The sequence below is a fragment of the Enhydra lutris genome, unplaced genomic scaffold (assembly GCF_002288905.1).
Source record: "Enhydra lutris kenyoni isolate GAN:26980312 unplaced genomic scaffold, ASM228890v2 scaffoldscaffold17, whole genome shotgun sequence".
In the NCBI taxonomy this organism is placed as follows: domain Eukaryota; kingdom Metazoa; phylum Chordata; class Mammalia; order Carnivora; family Mustelidae; genus Enhydra; species Enhydra lutris.
In genome coordinates this window covers 947,522-969,439 of record NW_019154101.1, presented here as the reverse complement: position 1 = coordinate 969,439, position 21,918 = coordinate 947,522, and the positions used below count along the sequence as shown (strand labels likewise).

General features: G+C 39.5%; 1 protein-coding gene across 1 annotated transcript in view; it reads right to left on the bottom strand.

Annotated features, from left to right (window-relative positions):
- The window catches only part of LOC111147886 (patched domain containing 4), a 171,837-nt gene extending 152,782 nt beyond the window's left edge, over window positions 1–19,055 (bottom strand). The window contains exon 1 of the mRNA XM_022504149.1: window positions 18,630–19,055. Within this exon, the coding sequence (XP_022359857.1) occupies window positions 18,630–19,055 (426 nt within the window). The remainder of the gene's footprint in view (window positions 1–18,629) is intronic.
- Between the last annotated feature and the right edge of the window lie 2,863 nt (window positions 19,056–21,918).

Sequence of the window (21,918 nt, the reverse complement as noted above, 5' to 3'; positions counted from 1 at the left end):
CACATTTGTTTTTGGTTGTCAAAACCGGGGAGAGGAGCAGGATACTACTATGTCTCGTGGGTAGGGGCCAGGGATACTGTTAAACATTGTATAATGTGCAGGGCAGCCCCTCCCAGCAAAGAATTATCAGCCCCAAAGTGTCAACAGTGCCAAGGTTAAGAAACCCTGACCTAGAGAACTTATGCAGTTTTGGAGTTCTCTTCAATGTTAGCATACTATAATTAACTGTTAAAGAGTGCTTTCTGTGACTCTAATTAGACTACCTGGGCCAGTTCTAGGAAATAAGATAATTCTCCCTGTTCATTTACTGAGAATAAAAATGCCGGTTTACCACCCAAATGCGTGCACTCTAAAGATGGCTTCTTCTTCCACCCCAGGTGCTCTCCCTGTAATCCTCCACCTGATTCCAACCTTTGTTCTTGGAACTAGCTCAAATCCCACTTCATCCCAAAAGCCTGAGGGAAAGACAGAGGTGATCCATTGTTCCTCTGGACTCCTTTCTATAGCAAGTGATGTCTGCATACCCCACTGGACATTGACTGGCTCATTTACTTACCATACGTATGTGACAAGGCAACTGCATTGTGAACTTATTCAGTCAAGTCAACTAAATTGTAAATTCCTTACTGGCAGGGATACTGCTTCCGAGACACAGAATCTATTACCAGCTTGCACATAGTGAGAACTCCGTAATCCTTTATTCATTATGTGATGATGAATATTCAATATCTTCATATATTCTGAGTACCCTCAGAGTGGTAGTTATTAAATAAAATTAGAAGGACTTTGGTTGCTGGTTTTCCCCAGTCTAAATTGGGGTAGGAAGAGATCATATAAAAATTACATCAAGGGCACATATTGTATAGAGCACTGGGCGTTTTACGCAAACAATGAATCGTGGAACACTACATCAAAAACTAATGATGTACTGTATGGTGACTAACATAACACAATAAAAAATAAAAATAATAATAATACTAAAAAAATTACATCAAATATGTTTCTATTTACAATGGTTCCTAGTCTACAAAGCTGTGATGTGGACTTTGATATCTGGTCTTTGTAAGAACAAGGTATCAGCATGACTTATTAGAAAAAGAAGAATTATTTAGGGTCATTTTATGTTGTTAATAGAAAAAGGAATAATGGAATATCATAATAAAGAGAAATAGTTTTATAATGGAGAAGTGTCATGATATTAGTCAGGTTTATTAAGGCTTCAGAAGAGTATTCCAAGAAAAGTGGCAGAAATTCGATCAATTAAATTTAATGCACATAAATTGAACTTAATAAAACTGCCTAAATTGCTTGGGAAAAAATGCTGTAGGGATTACACTTTTATTAGTTCTGGGTAAGGATGAATTTGATGATACAGTGAATCTTTTACCACTTTCAATCTTGAGTTTCATGAAAACCATCAGGAATAACTTTAGAAATATTATGTGCAAGGAACTGACGACTGAAAGACCTATGTGGTCAATGTGTGGTCAGTGGTGTAGTAGTAAGAATGTAGGCACTGCAGTAAGAATCCTGGCTGCACTCCAGTCTGAGTGGACTTCAACCACTACTCAGTCTCTGTCGGTGCACAACCCCATTGTGTGCTAGGACTGCTCCCAGGGACCTACAACACACAGGCCATGTGCTAGCCCCGCCTCCAAAAAATTCAGTTCTCCAGAGATCAAAGAGACTTCTTAAACCTGTGGTCTTCCATCTCCGAATTAAAGCGAACAATAGCAATAAAAACCAAGAGAACGGAAATAATTACTGAGATAAGTAAAGCAAAATAAAGGTGTTGCTATAGGAGAGTCAGATAAATATATCTAGATTTTCTATTTATGAAGATTGAATTCACTGGGCAATTATTTAATGCTGTACTTCACTTTGCTAATACAAAGAATCCTCATGAAAAAGGCAGAAGGCACAGTTCTATTTTATGTTTCTCAACAAGGAGACCTGGAATCCTACAATTTCTACATAAACATTAACTCTCAGAACCGCACATTGAACATCCTGCGATCAGTTGAAAGTGTGAGATATCTCTGCAGATTGTATTTACCGATTTTGTTATGGAAAGATTTAGCGTGACCTTTTGCTAATGATATAAAAGTGACTACTTTGTTTAATGGAGATAAAAACGCTGATTTAGCACCCATGTCTAAGAGACGTTTATCAAACCAGATATCACCCAAAACAAAAATAGGAATTAATTCCCTATTTTTTGTAATTCTTAAAAATGCTCAGCATTTTCGCTGTGATTGTTTAACATTTTCAACACCATTGCTTCATGATTTCTACAAGGTGTCTTGTACTTGTATATATGGTTCGTTTTTGCTGGTTAAATAATCTCCCAACTGAATAAAAGTTATTATACCTCAGGGAGGAAAGACCTGAAGGTGGGATGATTTTTGGGGTCATGGAAAGTTCCACTCTTCAACAATCTTCTGGCTAGGTCTTGTTTGTGATTAATAATCCTCGTGCTTTTTCATCTTGATATTTCTTGGTCCATACCCATAAAATTTTCCTGCTTTGTATTCATTTTTTAAGTCTATAACATTATTGGGATTTTATGCTGACTTCATAACCTTCAGAGTAACTGATCATAGCAAAATATTTCCTTCCTTATGGAGAGCAGTTTTCCATTGACCTCAATTTTAATGAATACATTTTGAAAAGAAAACATATATTACCAATTGAAATAAGCATCTCTGAAAGACTTTTCCCACCGGTAAAGAGTAATTTTTGTATTGTTTTGTTTTTCATACCTGAGGAGGCTGAATCTGATATAAAGCCAATGCTGGATTATTCAAAGCTCTGGATCATTTGACTCACTTTTAAGATTTAAGTTACCACACTGTACTGATTACTACCCATTTAGTTGTCTTCCTTCTTCACTAGACTAGGTTTCTAGAAAATAGGATCTGCAACTTATCTCTGTAACACCCTAGCCTCGTGCAATTTCTGAAGCAATGTAAGCATGGAATACATCTCTATTGAGAAAGGCTATTTATTGAGATAAGGCAGATACAGAGAGAAGGAAGTTTGGAGCACAGAAGAGACTTGCATATCTTTATAAAGAATAGAACATATGTGTTTAAGACTGAGGAGACACATCAATTTCCCAAACTTTAAAGTCTGCTGAAAACAAAAAGGCTGTGAGGTGGAGAATGTGGTCTACATATAAAAAATTATGCAGCTGGAGAGGAAAAGGCCAAGAGAATATAATGACCATTTCCAAGGTCACAGGTAGAAGATGAATTAAAAACAAACAAAAAAACCCAAAAACCAAAAAAACAATGAACAAAAGATCATAACTTTTTCTCCTTCTTCACTGAAGGAAGAACAAATATAAATACCTGTTTTACATAATCTCACAAAACAAACTGAGGGTTGCTGGGGGTCGGGGGTCGGGAGAGGGGGTGGGGTTATGGACATTGGGGAAGGTATGTGCTATGGTGAGTGCTGTGAAGTGTGTAAACCTGGCGATTCATAGACCTGTACCCCTGGGGATAAAAATACATTATATGTTTATTAAAAAAAAAAAAAAGAAAGAAATACCTGTTTTAAAGAGACGAGGAATAATTTTCTTCGAGAGGGACATTAAATAGTGAATAGGTTACTGAAAGTATTTATACACAACAAGGCTTTCTGAAATGTGCAGATTAGATAACCTTCCAAAATTTCTTTTAATGAAGCCTTATGAATATATAAGCACAAAATATGATGCTAATGTCTGATCCCTTTAGAAATGCATGCCATAATTACTGAATATTCTTTAGAACAGTAAATAAAAATCAATTCCCTATCTTATATGTCTCTGCAAAATATGAGCATAGATTCGACTTTCTCAAAAGCTTTTGCTTTTTGCCAAAGATAAAGTATTTAATATAGAACAGGAGTGGGGTACCAAATGTTTAATTTCTTTTTGTATATATAATTTCAACTTTTCAGTGCCCAGTGGCACATATCACATCATTCATACGGATTAGGAAAACATCCCTTTTTACCTCATTCTATCAAGTGATTTATAATTGCCACTTAAAAATAATAAGTGAGGGAGTATACGATTTGTGAATCCACTAGGCTGCTAATGGAAAAACTCTCTACTGACCCAAGAAGGGCGCTTAAATTGTTATGGCTCCTATGTAGTTGGAACTACTTTAAATATTCATTGCACTTTAATGAACATACTTTTCCTTTAATTAGACATGGTGTTAATACTGTTTTAATCTGAATTGATTTGCCACACTGACCTGGGGAAGGCTGAATCTGTTTATGAATGAGTTCGAAGTCTCAAGCTTGCTAAAACTAGTAGTTAACATTCCCAAAACTCTTATGTCTAGAAAAGAAGTATAATATTATTTTCACAGGTGAAAAGATACAAGCTATGGCATTTAGCTGAAGATTAAATAAATTTGGGGTAAGCTAAGATTGGGAATATTTTGAAATTCTTTAATATCATGCTTTTAATACTCAAAATATGACAATTAAAAAGATCATTAAGTCACTTGATCTTTCATTCATTCAACACATATTTATTTCCCACTATGCACTTACCAAAAGGATGGGCTAACAATGGAGAGCATTAATGAATTATTTGCAAGGTAGCAAAAATGGCCACCTCACGATATGAAGAAATTTGGTTTATCTTGGGGAAAATCAAGGAGCTAATAAAAACTTAAAAAGAAGTGGAAGTCTATTTTAAGTCCTAGTATTATACTTTTTTCAACTCTCAAGATTTATTATCTTTGCCTCTATCACCATAATAATATTTATCATATAAATATAATAATATTTATCATGTGCCTACAGGTTTTTTCATTAATATTTATCATGTGCCTACAGGTTTTCTTCATTAATCTCCTTACAAAAATGTATTAAGTAAGCATGCTTTTTCAAGTGTCAAGGGATATATTTTCCCAATATATTTAGCAATCCAGGATTTAGCAATATATTTAGCAATCCAGGATATCTCTGGAGCATCACAGATTGATTAAGACATCATATTTCTGGCCAGTCAGTACCAGGTTAAGGAATTATAGGTGAGGATGAAGTTGTTTATTTGCCTAGAGAGCTCATGAAGGCAGTTTACCTGGTGGGAATCTGGTACTGTAAGTGTTGGTATCAAAGCAAATGCTCTCTCCCTTGGGACCACAGACAGGGCCTGCGGCTAGTGTTCAGGACAAAGAGCATTTCCCCCCTATCCTCTCATCCTCTGCAAAGTTGCTCAGTAGGATGGTGGGATCTTTCTGGTCTAAGGTTCTTCAGTGTTTCTCAATCTGGTTATCCACTGCCATCATATAAAGATTTTGAAAACACCAATGCTCAGGCCCTTCCCCAGAGATTCTAATTCAATGGTCTGGGGAGGGGCTCCAGGGCCTGCTAAAATTGGAAAGTTCGTCAATTGTTTCTTTTGAGAATCACTGAGCTATAACAAGTGAAGAGCAGTAAAAATTACTTTATAATAGGAGAAGCCACAAGCTACTCTTAGAAGCTTAATCTTGGATGTGGTCCTTAAGTAAATTATAGCATTTTGGAGTTGGTCTATAAATAAATCAGGTCCTTCTAATTTGTATACAGGGTTTTTCTCGGAGCACCTGCTCCCCTGGAACTTGTTGACCTATATTTGTATCTTGCATTCATAAGTGCCTATACTTACCAAAGAAACACTTAAATCTCATAAGAAAATGCTCTTTTCCTACAGCTTCTGTTGACAAGCCAGAATATATTGTTTTCTTCCTTATGCCTATTAAAGATAGTGAAAATCAGTTCCAAGAAACACTGCCCCAGAAACACTCTAAAGATAACAATAAATGAACAATTAAGTAAATTATGTCATAGTTACTTGCCAAACTTTTGAGAAATTTTCTCAAATTCTTATGAAAAAATGAAAATAAACAGGACCAAAAAAGATATATACCATATATGACAACTACGTATTTTATAGTTAAAGACTAGAAATACATCGTTTATAGAATTGGTGAGTGGAACTGTGAAAGATTTTTCACTCTGTTTCCTAATTTTTCCTTGGTATTGTTATACTGTTGGAATGGTTTAAAAAATAGCTAACATTTATTAAGAAACTACCAAGCACCAGAAATTTTGAGAATCTATAGAATGGATATTATTAATATTATTTTTAACAGAAAAACTGAAGGACAAAGACATTAAGTAACATGTCTGAGTCATAGAGCTAGTAAATGACGAAATTAGATTCAAAGATTTGTCTGTTTCTTTTTTATTATCCTCTTCATCATTATTTAAAAAAATTGAAGGAGGTACTCAATCAATAAGAGCCCTGTCTCTCACCTCAATCCATTAAGAAATAGGACCCGCCTCAATAAAAACATTAGTTGTTTCAGGCTGTACGTTTAACATCCCGGTATGCTTTCTGGATACTAAACTGAGGGACATAGGGATTAGAAGTGAGGATCTCTTATCAACTTAGTTATCAACTAACAAAACATCCTTCTATCAGGAAAAAGTCTAGTAGGATAATATCAGTTTATAAACAACTTTTTGAGGTAAGTTAACTAAAAATATAAAGTTGGGCATTGTTTGACAAGAGACATACTGATAAGATGTGATTAGTTGATAAAACAAAAGTCTAAAGTTTCTCAGCCTAGAAAGATTCAAGTCCTTAAAAATAATCCCCAAGGTAAAAAAATGGCTGGAAAGAATGAAATGATAATAAAAGTCAATTTGCTAATACCAGTTTTATGTGCCATTCCCTTCGAGAGATACGCTCTATCTATGAAAAGGGGTCATTAAACTAGTTCAGACCCTGAGCTTCTCAGGCCCCTGAGAGCTCTAGCAGGGTGTGTGTCTGTCTTGGGGGGCACTTACTGGTGCCCCACCACTCCTGTCCTCATGCTCCATTACTCAGGCTCTGCCTCTTCCACCCAGGAATTGGTCGTAAAGAGATCATCCCGCAAAATGCACTAAGCAAGGAGACCTTGGGAAGAGAGAAATGAAAAACTAGAATTCTCTTGCATTTTTTTTTAAAGCTAGAAATCTGAACCAGATATGATCACTGCCCTTAAAAGTCTTATACTCTTGAAGGAAAATAAGATAGATTCTAAATAACACATACACTCCTTCGTGCTGTTATACACATGTTTAATACCTTGCTTCATCTTTGTTTCTAATGCAACATTTCATGCATGGAATGGGTAACCTATCCTGTCTAGTGTTCAAATTTTGCTTTGCTAATATTCCCATGCTACAGATTTTCACTAATCTATACCCATCATCTACATTCTTTAATTAAATTTTTTCTTGTGTATAAATATTCTTAATCTTCTCATAGATAAAATATAAAACAAAAGACATTTCTGCTAAATGGAATCTTTTCCCAGTGTAGTCTTTGGGTAAGTTTTTTATTCATTAAATTTTCATTTCACTAGCAAATAAACACTTGGAACTATTAAAACAATAAATGTAACTTGGGTTTCCTGTGGGCACAATGTAGAGATAAGGTCATAGTAAGAAGAACTTGTTTCACTTGCTTGTATCCTCACTCTGAAACAGGAAGTCTGCCCCTGAAAACTTTTACCCATGCATCTCTGGGAGTCATTCTGCTATCTTTACTACATCCCAAATAGACTTTTCCTGGTCTTCTCCATCTCCTTGGTTGATTGCCACTACTGTGAGTCAGCACTGGTGTTGGTCCCTGGGACTTTCTGAAGTCAATGCTGTGGCTTTCAGAGGTGAGTCTGTGAATTTTCATACCACTGGGCTCCTAGATAAAATATTGGACACCCAGTTAAATCTGAGTATCTGATAAGTAAAGAGAGCAATATATAGGGGACATACTTATACTAAAAAAATTATCCTTTGTTCATCCAACATTCAAATTTAACTTGGTGTCTTGTATTTTTATTTGCTATACCTAGCAACGCTATCAGGTACCCATGCCATGTTATGCTCCCTGAAGTCTCTCCTGAGCTAAAGTCACATGTGTGCTGTGTACATGTGGGGAAAATCTCTCTCTCTCTCTCTCTCTCTCTCCTTCTTCTGATAGTTTTTTTGGCTCTTTAGCCCAAAGCTAGCTTGCTTGTGCCTCATATATCTCAGGACCCTTCACAGAAACAACTTTCAGTGTCTTTCTGTGGCCATCTATCTTGAGGGTTTAGACACAACCTAAGAATGTCAGGCTCACTGGCATGGGCTTTTTCCCTTGTCCTTTTAGAATTTTCCCCAAGGGCTTGCCCTACAGATCTCCTTATTGGCTAGCTCCTCCCAGGCAAATCAATTTTTATAATGAAGGCTCCCAGCTCTATCAGCTTATGAGGTACGTACAATTTTATTTCAGCAAAGACTTAGAACAAATCTGTATTCACTGTTAGACTGTGATTAAGGGAACTGCCTTCAAAGTACCTCTAAAGTGCATGGAAGTGTTCTCTACCTTTGGAAGCACTTAGAGAAACTCCAGGGAAAAAGTGGCTTTGGGGCCTCAGCTTTTCAGAAATGTGGGTGAGTTTGACAGTGAAAGAAATTCCAAGCAAGAGGAACAGTATAAATGGAGGTAAGAAAACAGGGAAGTTCAGGGTAGGGTTACTTTGGTTTGGTGACAGCGTAAGATATAGTGTAACCTGAATCTGTAAGGAAAGTTGGGGACCTGGCCAAGGAAAGTTCTCCATGGCCATGGTCAGGAGCTTGTAACTTCTTCTCCAAGCAATGGGAAGCACTTACAGGATTTCTTTAGAAGAAAATAAAATCAACAAAATATAATCAAGTCCTATTACACAGATCATGTTTCAAGTGTGAGAAATTACAGGAGAGAGATTAGATTATCAGACAAATAAAAAAAGGTAATGGGTAATGAAGGCCCAAGGGGGAGAGAAGAGAAAGAAAAGGAAAAAATAATTGAAAAGGAGACCTTGGTATGAAACCTTTATAATCCATTTAATCAGTAGAGGAGGGTTTTTGTTTGTTTGTTTGTTTGTTTGTTTATTAATTCCAGGCACCCAGGCTCTTCCAGACTAATTAAGTCAGAATCTTTGGGGATGAGACCTACACATCAGTATTTTGAAGGCCTCCCTCATGATTCCTGTACTCAGGCAAGATTGAGCACCATTACTGTAGAACAAGGGTTCCTGCACTTCAATAGGAATCAATCACCTACAGACCTTGTTGTGTACCCCTCTTAAAGTTTCAGCAGATATGGAATGAGATCTGAGGATTCATATTTCTAACAAGTTCCTAGCTGGTTTTGATGCTGTTGGTTCAAGGACCATGTTAGGAGAACTCCTGGCATCAGGACCAGTAGTTAATTAGCTATTACTGTTTATGCATGTCTTGGGTGGTTGTGGGTAGGGGAAAAAAGTTAATTATAGGCGATGGACATCCTGAGCCTGAGTAAATGACACAATAGAGATGCCATTCAAAGAGTCATAGATGTAGAAGAAAATAGAAGTTTGGCTTGAATGAGAATATTGAGAGAAAAGACAATGAAAAAGAGTGTTCTATGAGGGCCATTATAAATACAGAGTAGTAGGAAGAGGGAGCCAGTAAGAAGTAGAGAACCATCAGAGACGGAAGAGGAGAACCAGAATGACACAAATGCCTCTAGGGGAGAGAGTGATCAAGGCTACTGTACTAAGAACAACAATATACTTCCAAACTCACGGAACACAGAAACCGAGGTCCCACACTTTCCTTATCTTCTTTTTACTATCCTTAGCAAAGAGAGGTCACATTCAAAATGATAACCCTGGAGGCAGATTAAGGTCTTCAGTGCAAAAAACAGAGGGATCTGTGTCCCTCATACTGTACTTACTAAGGAAATGAGGATACTACCATATGACACAAAGCTTTTTCAGCTTTGAGGGTTGAAACAAAAAGGGCTTTTCACTTAATCGGGATAAGGACAAAGTATCAGCATGCAAGCAGTTAAGCCACCAGCAGTTGTTAAGAATTTACAATGAACTGGGTGCTGTTCTAATGCTGCATGCCGTGCCTGCTCACAATATGGTTCCTGGACTAGTGGCATCAGCATCACTTGCTAGAAATGCAGACTGTCACCCACACCAGACCTACTGAAACAGAATCTGTTTTTTTAACAAGATCCCTGGGTAACAATTAGAGCTCGAGAAGCACTGTTTTTAGGTATCATGAACTCATTTAACCTACTCAATGCTAACCTACTCAATAGTAGGGACTATGAGAAGGAGCTGAATTACAAAGAGGTGAAAAAATATTTGTACAGAGTCAGAGAGCTCATGGGGCAATGATCTAAACCAAGATAGTCTAGTCGAAACCGAGACCTGGATCTAACTTGTGTTACACCAACCCTCAAGAAAGTCTCCAATGGCCCTCAGCACCATTGTTGCTGGAAACTTCCATCCACGGTGGCTCTTGTCCAATGCTTCTAAGGTTCATGTCCTCCCTTTTGTGCTCTGTGTCTACCATCCAACTTATGCATGTTAACCTCCTCAGCTTAGATCTCAACTCACAGTCACTTCCTCAAGAAAACAATTTCTAATACCCCAAGAATTGGTATTCCACTCTTTCTACTCTCACGGCATCATTTATTTTTCCTAATATGATAAAAATTTAAGTGATTTTTGTCTTTTTTATGAGGCTCAAGCTCCTGGAGGGCAAATGTACATGTGTTTTGTACCTCACAGGATCTCCAATCTGCCCAATACAGAGCCTGGTACATAGTTGACACAGTTGTTACCTGGATGAGTGTGTGCAGGAATGGCTTTTGAACCAAACGTGCATCTTGTCCATATTAGCATGACCTGCAGTGACACTCATAACCGAATATTCTCTCCCTCCACGGAATTAAGAAAACTGGTGAGGTGAAAGTACAGACCCGAACAGTCAAAGGGAAGTATAAACTTTGAGGCTGAACCCTAACCCTCCAGGCAAGTCTGCATCTGCCATGAACCTTCAGGACCTCCTGAAGCCATGAGAACCCTTTGAACATATTTCTGCTTTCCAGAATCCAGAGCCTATACTCTGCCTTCAGGCTTTGAGACAGCAGAGGAAAGTCAGAGTGGCCCAGGTGAGGCCTCTCCATGTTGGAAGGGTAGATCTGGAGGGAAAACACTGGCTGTTCTAACACAAATCCTATAACTAAACAGAGTCCATTCATTCTGAGCGCTGCTCATCAGGTACCTTTCAGAGGCCCTGAATTCCCTTGAATGACAGAGAATAAGCCTTGATTTCAGTGAATGGCTCTACCATAATAATCCTATCTGAGAAAATTGGATTGCAAGGCCACTTTAAAAATATACTCTACTGTAATTTTGTGTTTCATTTTCCCAAACACTCTTGCTCCTATGGATAGTTCCTATACCTTGTGTTATCATATTATATTAACATAATTAGGCTAACTAGGCCTTAATGTTGCTACTCTTGTAAAATAACTGCAAAGGGGCTTGAGAAAAATGCTGCTGATGTTTTTTCTTAAAGAGATGGTTAGATTTAATTTCAACATTTTTGGAAAATATTGAACAACAGTAATCAGTTTTAAGCTTAACCAGGTGACGGTCCCAACGACAGACGACAGGGATGAGGGTTTCTCAGTGTGGAATAGCTGCTTGCTAATTCTCCAGGCATTTCTTCAATGTCTCTACCACATGACTCAATCATATGGATACAGGCTCAACTACTTGATTTTCTTATGGGTGTTTTTGGTCTGAATTGACACGTGCTACTTCAAACTCAGTCACGAATGAAGAATACTTAGGTCAACCTTGTGTCTTAGACCTGAATTTCTCAAACTCTTAAATGCATACGAGTCATCCAGGGGCCTTGTGAAAATGCAGATCCCAGTCAGGTATGACTTGGGGAGTTTTCATTTCTAATAAGCTCCCAGGTGATACTACTGCTATGGGTCCATACACAACACTTTGGGGAGCAAGGTCTTAGAAAACAAAATGACATTGATTTTGTGGTATACAATGCAACTTGGCACCCTTATAAGCCATATGCATTGCCTAAATGTTGCTGTGTGCCAAGGCTGTGATGAATATAACCCTATCCACCAGCACTCAGGCAGAAATAATCCAGAGAAATGAGTCACTTCCAGGATTCCACCCTGGGGAGGGGGTTCCTAGGGTGATCTGTTTGACACACGGAAGAAATAGACCTGCTGTCCAGTCTAGAGCTGTCTTGGGCAAATATAGAATCTTGGAATTTCCAGGTTTCCTCTTTAAAAATATTTATACTGAGCACATAGAGAAGTGTTTGGATGTATCTAGAATAGGTTCGAGCATATGCTGATCACTCTAAAATTGAATTAAAAGCAATGTGGTCCAATAATTGTGTAATAGCTACCAGGTTAAAATGGAAAATACTCTCCAAACACAATATAAAAACAAAATAAATTAGCTTGTTTCAGTTAAATCATGTGTATCATAGAAAAGATTAGGAAAACAACTGTTAGAGCTAATTATTGCTTACAGTGGCAGGAGAGACAAGGGAGTGGTTCATTTTATTCCTCCTATCCTTCCACCATGTTGGATGTGTCAAAGAGGAAAAGATAACTTTTCCTTGCCCTTACCCCAAGCTCCTGGTAGTCTTGTACCACTGAGGGAAGTACCAGCAGATCAACTGAGAGTAAGAAAATGAGAAGAATGGAGAGAATCATTTCTGTTCCTTTTAAAAAAAATCCCTTAAAACTTGATTTTCAAAAATGAAAAGAGTACAAACAAAATTACAAAAATTATTTAGTTCAGTTAAAAATAGGTCTTTGTTAAAGTCAAGTAGAAGGAGATAGACCCCCATACCAAGGAAGTCTTTTGCCCACTTGGATGCTCAGTGTTGGAGGAGGTCATCAAGAGGATGTAACCACCGGTTGACCCATAAGCTGGACCTGGACCTGAGGCTCCTCACTGCCCCACCCCTGGCCTTGGAGTGTATGTTCTGTCCACTATTCTTATAGTGGGAGACGTTTTCAAGGATGCAGCCCTGAGAGAGCAATGTGTTGTTGAGACTATCTGGACAGTGCATGTGACTGAACCCAGATAGGTCTCTATATAGGCTTTTAAGATTCTTGTGGGCAGGTATAGAGGTCTACTCATCTTGGGGCTGCCCAAGACAAGCCTCGTAGGTAAGTTCTCTTGCTTATTACACCTGCCACCTTCCAGTCCAGAGCAACCTGCTTCTTCCTTTGGTCTCTCCTTGCCCTCTTTGTGTAGGGACCAATTTTTAAACCAGGACTCAGAGAGACTTAATTAACTAATCCTGACATGATGGCTAGGAAATAGATGTTACAATAATTTCACTAGGAGACTATGATTAACATCATTCAATAGCATAGTTCACATCTAACCAAATACATCTACTTTATTCCACAGGAAAAAATATTCCAGTATATATTCCCAAATCCACTGTGATGACATTCATCTACTACATAGTGGAATGTTACAGAAGAATATTAGGACTTGAGGCCCAGACTGGTGATGGGACTTGTCTATTGTCACACAAATCTTTAAAGAATTAGGTTTAGAACTTAGATGCTCTGAACATTTCTCAATTTAGTCTGCATTATTTTATCTCATGCTATCTAATCAATCTTTTTTTCCTGATGCCAATTTAGGACAAAAACATCCAAGCTTGTCTGACACAAAATCCTCTGTCTGAGAACCTGGGGCCATATTATAGTCTTCCCACTTACAGTTGATCCTGAACCTTGACCAGGGTTTGTTCTGAGTTGATGTGAAATGATATTAAAGATGAAATCATGTGTCAGCGAGAAATTTGCTAAACAATTTGTAGCAGGTTCCATGATACGCAGAGGGTAGGAGTTTGTCTAGACTGGAAGTTTCATTCCCTTATGGGTGAATAAGAGAATTGAGGCTTCATTTCACCAACTTGTGGACTGGTGATAGGCATTAGATTGTCTTAGTACAAAGATCTGTTGTTACAAAGAATGGTACATGGTATGATAGGACCTAATATAGCATTGGGATTAAGAATATGAACTTTGGTACAGACAGACCTAGATTTAAATCCCAGCTCCAACCTGTACTACCCTGGAGAGTCTTGTAGAAGTCATTCAACCTCATGATCTTTAGTTTCCTTACCTATCCAATGACAATAAAAATATTCCTCTGACTTATAAACTTGTAAAAATAGCATGGTGTGTCTAAAACACCAGTATCACATAGTACACAATGTGAACATTCAATAAGGTAATAATGTTTTCCCTTATTAAAAGAGAGAATCAGGAAGGTAAGCTTAAATCAAAATATCCCCAGGTAAGATCCTGAAATGGATGTCTAATAAGATTTTAGGATGAACTAGGGAAAAAGGTCTAGAGAATGACCTTTCTTGGAAGTTTCTCAAAATAATGTTGGTCCTCATTCTCCATGTTGGCTTATGTTGTCCTTTCACTCAGACTGGAACTAAGTAATCAATGGCAACATCTTCCAAACCTGGAAGTGTACCCGAAGAAACACTGTCCCTTATGAAGAAACAGGAAAGTCTTTTTTTGCTCCTGTTCTTAAGTGCAGTGTATTGAAGCACGGATGCTTCAGTTAAACATCTGTTCATAGGTATGATATTAATGAAATTTAACAGGGAGGACAGGCTGCAGGGGAATCAAATCTGCTTCATTTCCTCCTTGCCATTTGCTATGGACCGCATTTGTCTGTTTCTTCTTTACCTGTGCTTTTACTGTGGTAAAAATAAAGAACTGGAGACATGGAAATTGTTACTTTCTTAGAATTAGCCAGATGGAAAAGTGAGGTCATGATGGCCTACAAGGAGAAATACCACCTGCAAACACCTGGGCCACTTGAATAATCATGGAAACATTTCTTTGAGTCCAGAGCAGTCCTTGCTTAAGGATTTTGATGCCTGATTCATTTTATTCAAGAGTCTGGTCCAGCAAAATGTGAAGTATTTGATTTAAAAATTCAGTCTGGCCACATTGTATTAACCTATAGAATACGTAGCTTTCCTAAGTGGGGGGGGGGGGAAGGCCTCTAAACCAAAACACCTTATAGAGATCTGGAGAATGTAGAGAATACCTTTAAAAATAAAAGCATGCCACAGAGGTTTGAAAAGTGGTGATAATTTTGTGATATCACAGTACAAATGTCCAAATTAATAGGCTAATCAATGATGTGAATACTATCTACAAAGAATCAGATTAGGTTGGAGTGGGGGAACACAAAGAGCATGCTTAGAAGGAATATAAGACTTGAACTTTGTACTTAATTGGGGATATAATAATGGATATGATAATATAATGATTTTAATAACAGGTACACTCATAGAGTTCGTATTTCATAGGTGTGGACATTGTATATTTTGGCATATTTTCTACATAGTCTTTGAAAATGTGTGTATGTTTTATATCTTCTGTAACATCTTTTCTCGTACCAGCTTTATTTGAGCCTCTCTTTGGAATTCGATGCCAGCCAACTTTCTATGTCCCTGCTTCTCTGGATCACCTTGTCAAGATAATCATGTTTATCAGAAGTTCTAAATCCTTCTGTGCTCAGGACTACTTGGGTGTCTTCATAATATTTGGGAGATGCCCTTCCAATTGTCAGAGCTGTTTCTGGCCACTTCTTTCTGTTAAACAGTGTTTACACATCTACAGAGGATCTCCAAGAACTGACCTACTGCTTCTTTCATGTCAAGAGATTGCCAGTTATCTAACCAGTGCTATTTATTATCCAACCAGTGCTTTTTATTTAGCCACAACTCCTGCTTCCCTGGCCCACTGATAGCATCTTCCATCATGAAAATTTTCCATATTGAGTTGGGAAGGGCAGTGACCCAAGTATGACAAAGGAAAGCAAAATGAATTAGAGAGCTATAAAATGTAGTATAAAATTTTCCCTCAAATCGCATACACCAGAAGTTCTCAAACTTTACCATGCATCAACATCACAGGGACAGCCCTTTGAGAGTCACTGCCACATGTGAATCAAAATCATTTCCAAATAACATGCAATCCAAACAAAAGACCCCCTCATTTTGCTCTGTGACAAGGAGTTCTTAACCTAGAAGTTCTTGGAGACACTTTGATAAGATTCTAGGTATTTGTGGTACTGTACAAATTATATATTATATTACGTTGGCATGGGTGCAGTTACCACTGGATGCTTGAGAAAGCCCACTGCTCTCCACAGAGAATCCAGGGATTCATTTTCTCAAACAGCTTCTACAAGTCCCACTGAGGCCATGCACAGAGAGTCAAGCCAGCACACTGGAGGAGGCACTGATATTAGAATGTAGCAGAATAAGGTCTACAGAGCCTATGTGTATAGAGCCAATGTGTAATTCTCCTGTTCTTTTTATGGTAAATAGAACAATTTTACTACCACTACACTGACCTTTGTAATCAATTACTCCATTCTTCTATGGTTACCCACTGACTCTTACTAAGATGTAGATCTACCAACCAGTCAGCAAGAAAGTTTAGATGGAGCACCAGTTATAGGCCTAGTATGGTGTTGGTTCAATGAGGAACCCCAGAAATTGCAGAGTCCCTGCTTGCAGAAAATTCTGGGTGAAGACACTGACATATATTACTTTTAGGCCCCATGAGAATAAAACCTTGCTTTTCTTACCTCAAATCCTGTCTTGTGGGCCTAGAAGAGCCCCTAGTAAATCAGAGGAGCACAACCAATCATTAAGTGAGTGCATCTAAGACCTCAGGGGTTTATACTGTAAATATCATAATGATATTGCCAGGTAAACAAAATATTCACAGTGGCTGATTGGACAAAGCTCTTACACCTGGAGAGTACTGCCGAATAAAGGAAATAAGGGACCCAACTAATAATGCATATGAATAATCAGTAAACTTGCCTCAATAGGTAAAACAAATTGATGCTTAAATATGAAACATTTCCAAACCTTTCTTAAACCAGATGTCTGGCAAAGCTAAGAACTCAGGTAAAAGACTGTGGACTAGAAAGATCACCTCTTCACTGCATTCTTTTCTATAGCAAGTGATAATGTTGATGGCAAAAGATTCAGGTAACAAAAAAGCATGCTGCCCAACCATATATTCACGCTTCCTTCAATAAGTATGAAGCCAGCAAGCCCTTACCTAGATTTCAAGCTGATGAATCATCTGTCTAGTTTCAGTAAACCCCAAGGGATTGCTCAGCTTTGTAAAGCTGAAACTGTGTCAGCCTCTGGATGCATTTAAACAGGACAACATGCTAAAAGGAGGCAGGTTATGAGGTTTCCTGAGGCATCCCTGGTTTCTAAGTGCATTAAGTTCTCCCTCATTGCACACACACACACACAAAAAAAAAAAAAAGGAAAGAAAAATAAAAGCTTTTTAACTAAACAAAACCTGGAGAAAGTTCTTTTTAAATCATGTATGGATGCTGACTCTATCAAATCCATAAACAGAAGTATTAATGATTTCCTATGTGAGGCCATTCATTTATCCAAACTGACATCCTTCCTATTCCATTATCTCCATGGAAGCACACACATAGCCTTATATATATCAGAAGAAAGAAAATTCCTCCTTCTTGGGAAACACCTGTCTTGGGAGTTCTTGGTTCTTGAGCGTGCACAGGGTCGAGCATACAAATGGTGCAGTGACTCTTTTAGAAGTCACATTTGTCCCTGAAACTTCAGTCACCTGGAGACTGCATGCCTCATTGCCTGCAGCAGCTCAATCCTGACAGTGTAGAATGAATTTAGAAATCTCATTTGAGGACCAAAATTTGACTTGAGAGTTTAAACAACACAATATATCTAGTGCTGAAATAATCTTTTTTTTTTTTTTTTTGCAATTTTTGCTGACTGTAGAATCAATCTTTTTTTCTTTCGCTTTCTTGCTATTGGGCTGTTATAATAATTTTGGTTTAGTTTGGATTTTGTCATGGAAAAGGAAGATGACAGGACTCAGTAAACTAGTACATCAGTGAGCTGCGTATCTCCATTTTTACACACAGAAAATTTCTGCTTCTTTTGCTATGCTAACACACTTACACATAATTCCTGGAATCCCTACTACATTCATATCCACTGCTCTCAGACACACACAAGGCACCAAAACACAAAATCTCTGCATGTCAAAATCAAGCCAGGCCGAAGATGTAGATAGGTGGATATGGCACCAGGTGGATGTGTAATCAGTAATAAGAAATACATCGAACCCCATAATGAAAAGAAATCCCCCAAATTGTTCAGGATTCCCCCTCCCCCTTCCATTCACTGATTTATTAACCCTGAACAAAGATGTAATTGCAGGGTCTCAGAAACAACTTTTTTCTTTCTTTTTTTTTTTTTTCATTTTTGGCATTTGTTTTGTTTGGCTTTGAATTTCTTAATATCTAGTCATACCATTCATTGCCTGTTTTCTTCACTCAGTTGCCCATCTTCCCCTCCCCCAAGAAATGAAAGAAGCATTAGCTTCTGAGTCTTAAGGATGAGACCTCTGCATTTTCTTTGCTTGTTTAGGGCAAGAAATGAAGTGCTGCCTCTTTAATTGGCAGAAGCATGCAGGAGGAGCATACCTTTAATTTAGTGTTGGGATACCTCACTTGCACCCTGGCTGTTGTCTTATTGGAGACGGCAGCCTGCCTGAGATCCTCTAGCACTGAAATAATATCATCCAGCACGCATTTCTTATCCTGATTTTTCAACACACACAGATGGGAAAAAGTATAATTATAGCCCTTGTGGTTCACCTTCATTTCCAGCACGGCTCGGTGGGTCTGCAGGATCCCCTCAGCCTGGAGCAAAACATTGTCCCCGGGTGGGGAGAGGAGGATCACCCTGCCATACCTCCCAGGGGTGTGTAAGTCCGAATAGAGCTGGCTTTTGGACTGGTCCAGGGGGAAAAGGCTGCTGGCCAGGCTGCGCTCGATCTTGGCCAGGCTGTGGCTGGGAGCGACCAGGCGCTCCAGGTCGCCCTCGGGCTGGAAGCGGTTGAGCGCGCTGAGGCCGAAGGTGATGGTCAGGACTGCGGGTACGGTGAGGAAAAAGACCGGGTGCCGGCTCACGCACAAGCCCAGCCTGTGGCAGAACGACTGGAGCCCTCTGCGAAGCACCTGCCGCAGCATCCTCCACCAGATCCAGCTCGCAGGCGCTCCCGGCCGTCTTAAAAAGCACATGTGACATGTGTAAGCGCCGGGCTTCCCCTCACTCCCCCATCCCACCCCCTCCCGGCCAGCCCCCTTCCCCACACCGCCGCGTCCCTACCCCCGCCGCTTCACCCCCAGCCACTCCGCCTGGTCTTTCCCCGGCCCCACCTCCATGCGCTCTTACTACTCTTTCAAACACTGCAGCAAGTTGCAGCAAGGCGGGCAAATATCGACAGCGCGCGTGGGGGCCCGCGGCGGGCGCTGCGGGGGCACCGCGGGGCCCACACCTCCCCCGCCTCCCCGCGCCCTCGCCGCCTCCTGCGCCCCTCTCACCGCATGAGCAGCGTTCCCGCGGTCTAGCCCTTCATCTCGGTGCTGCAGTCCCCCGGCCTCCCTCGCTGGAGGTGGTTCCGTGCGGAGCGTCCCACAGATGTGGATTTCCTCTCGGTCCTGATGGGGTTCGGTGCCTAACTGGAACCATGTGCCTCGGTGTTGTAAGAAGCAGACATGTGCCCCATAAGGGGCGGGGGGGGGGCGGGGAGGAGAGAGACTAGAAGGGAGGGAGCTGTTGGGGGGGCAGCTAAGCTTTTCTTTTTTTAAGATGCTGGCAGTTATTTTTAGAGTTTTGTTTTCACTCTTCCCTCCTTGCTGGAGTGAATGGAAGAGGAAACGGGTGAAGGTGCTGCTGGCCCATTGGAGCACTGGCAATTAGAGCCTGAGCGGGGCGGGGGGGTGCGTGGAGGGAGGGAGCTCGAGGGCTCCTGGAGGCAAGCGGCGTTTTTGACCCTCCAGTTTCCCTGTGCCCTCGAATTCTGTTTTTCTGCTGAAGAAAAGGGAGCAGAGAGGATGATGCTGCATTTTTAACATACCACAAAGCATGCAAGGGATTTCCTTGCAACACCTTCCACGCTGTCATTCCACAGACTAGAAGGCTGCAGCCCAGGGCTGCAAGAGACCCCATCTGTTGGTGGTGCGTTAGGAATTTGGGAACCTTTCCTAGCTGTGGTGATTGGAGGTGAGGCATTTACCAATAGCAGTCGCCTATGGCTTGGTGTGTGTGTGTGTGTGTGTGTGTGTGTGTGTGTGTATCCCGCGCGTTGCTAGTGAAGATCCACAGGCAATGTGTGGTTTCCCATAAAATATTACATTCACTTTCTGTGCTTTTGAAGTTTAGACAAAAAGTTCTTAAAGCTGGTTTCAGTTCCCTTCCCCCATTCTCCCTTCCATCAGGTTTATTCTGATAGGAAGTGGACCAAGAGGTTATCTAATTTTCTCTTGTGAGTGGAATTCCAGAAACAAACATTTTTGGACACCCATCACACAGTTTTTGCCTGAATAAAGAGGACTAGTAGGCTAGGGGGAAACACATTGGAGTCATTTGATGTGTAAAACAGTGAAGTCTACTTCACCACAGAGGAAAGAAACTGCCACCAGGTACAAGTCATCCCTCAGTACCTACCACTGCAAAGGTGAGAAACTCTCATCAGCAGATCCCATGATCTTCAAAAGCTTTAATATTAATAAATGTGTGTGTGTTTTATTTTTTATTGATGGGACCTTTCACAAGGCCCAATGTTCTGGAAAGGATATGAAGAAGTCTTGAAGACAAGTTCTAAATTTGGTTGTGAACCGGAGACCTGCCTTCCAAAGCTTCTGTTCTTTTTGCATGGACTTCATAGAGAAGATTGAGTTTCAAGAGATGATTTATTCACACTTTCTTAATCATAGTGAAAGGACCTGTTCTTCATCACATACTTAGAGACGTGCCCATCTATGCATACAAACAAGCTGAAGTACTCATCCTCTTAATAGACGCCTTTTATTTTTGCTAGTGGAATAAATTTTTCAGTTAGGACACCAGTGAGACTGCAGACAGCTCAAAAACAGGGGCAACGTTTAAGGGTAATAGTTTAAATGTAGTGTTACATGTAAGATTAAGGAAAAATTCCAGTCTTTTAAACTGAAAGTGACCTTGGAGACCGTTGAGTTTGCATCCCAACTGTGGGCAAGAATGGCTTCTATAATACTGCTGACGGCTCTCCACCCATTCCATGCTGCTATATATCATTTCTATTCTATTCTATTCTATTCTATTCTATTCTATTCTATTCTATTCTATTCCGTTCTACTCTATTTATTCGATGCTTTTTTTTTTTTAAAGATTTTATTTATTTGAGAGAGAGAGAGAGAACATGAGTAGGGGGAGAGGCAAAAGGAGAGGGAGAAGCAGACTCCCCACTGGCCAGGGAGTCTGACAACATGGGGCTCAATCCCAGGACCCTGAGATCATGACCTGAGGTGAAGGCAGATGCTTAACTGACTGGTTCACCGAGGTGCCCCTCAATGCTTTTATATCAGTATGAACACATGGATATTTATACATATTTCTATTGTGTTTAGGTTATAATTCAATACCACTTCAATTACTTTATTGCTCAAATTGTTCCAACTCTGTTCATTGGCTTCTGTCTCCCTTTGACATATCCCATTATTATTATTGAGTCTTTAAAAAAAAAAAGTATTCCATACTTTCTTGCTCTGTAATATATTCCAGGCTTGTCTTGTATCTTTCCTGCCCCAGTATCAGCCATTTCTCTAAGAAGCTCTGGTTTGTTTTATTAGACAATGGTATTAGAAATAAAAATCTGGTGCTAAATGTGCTACTTGCTGTTGTGGTACTATCACTTCTAATTAGGCCTTCTCAACTGATATCAAGGAAATACACGGTTGTACAGATCTTCCTTAACTTATGCTGGGATTATGTCTTAATAAACCTGCAGTAAGTTGAAAATATTGAAAGTTCAAAATGTATTTAATACCCCTACCTACCAAAATTATAGTTTAGTCTAGTCTGCCTTAACATGTTGAGAACACTTACATGGCCTACAGTTGG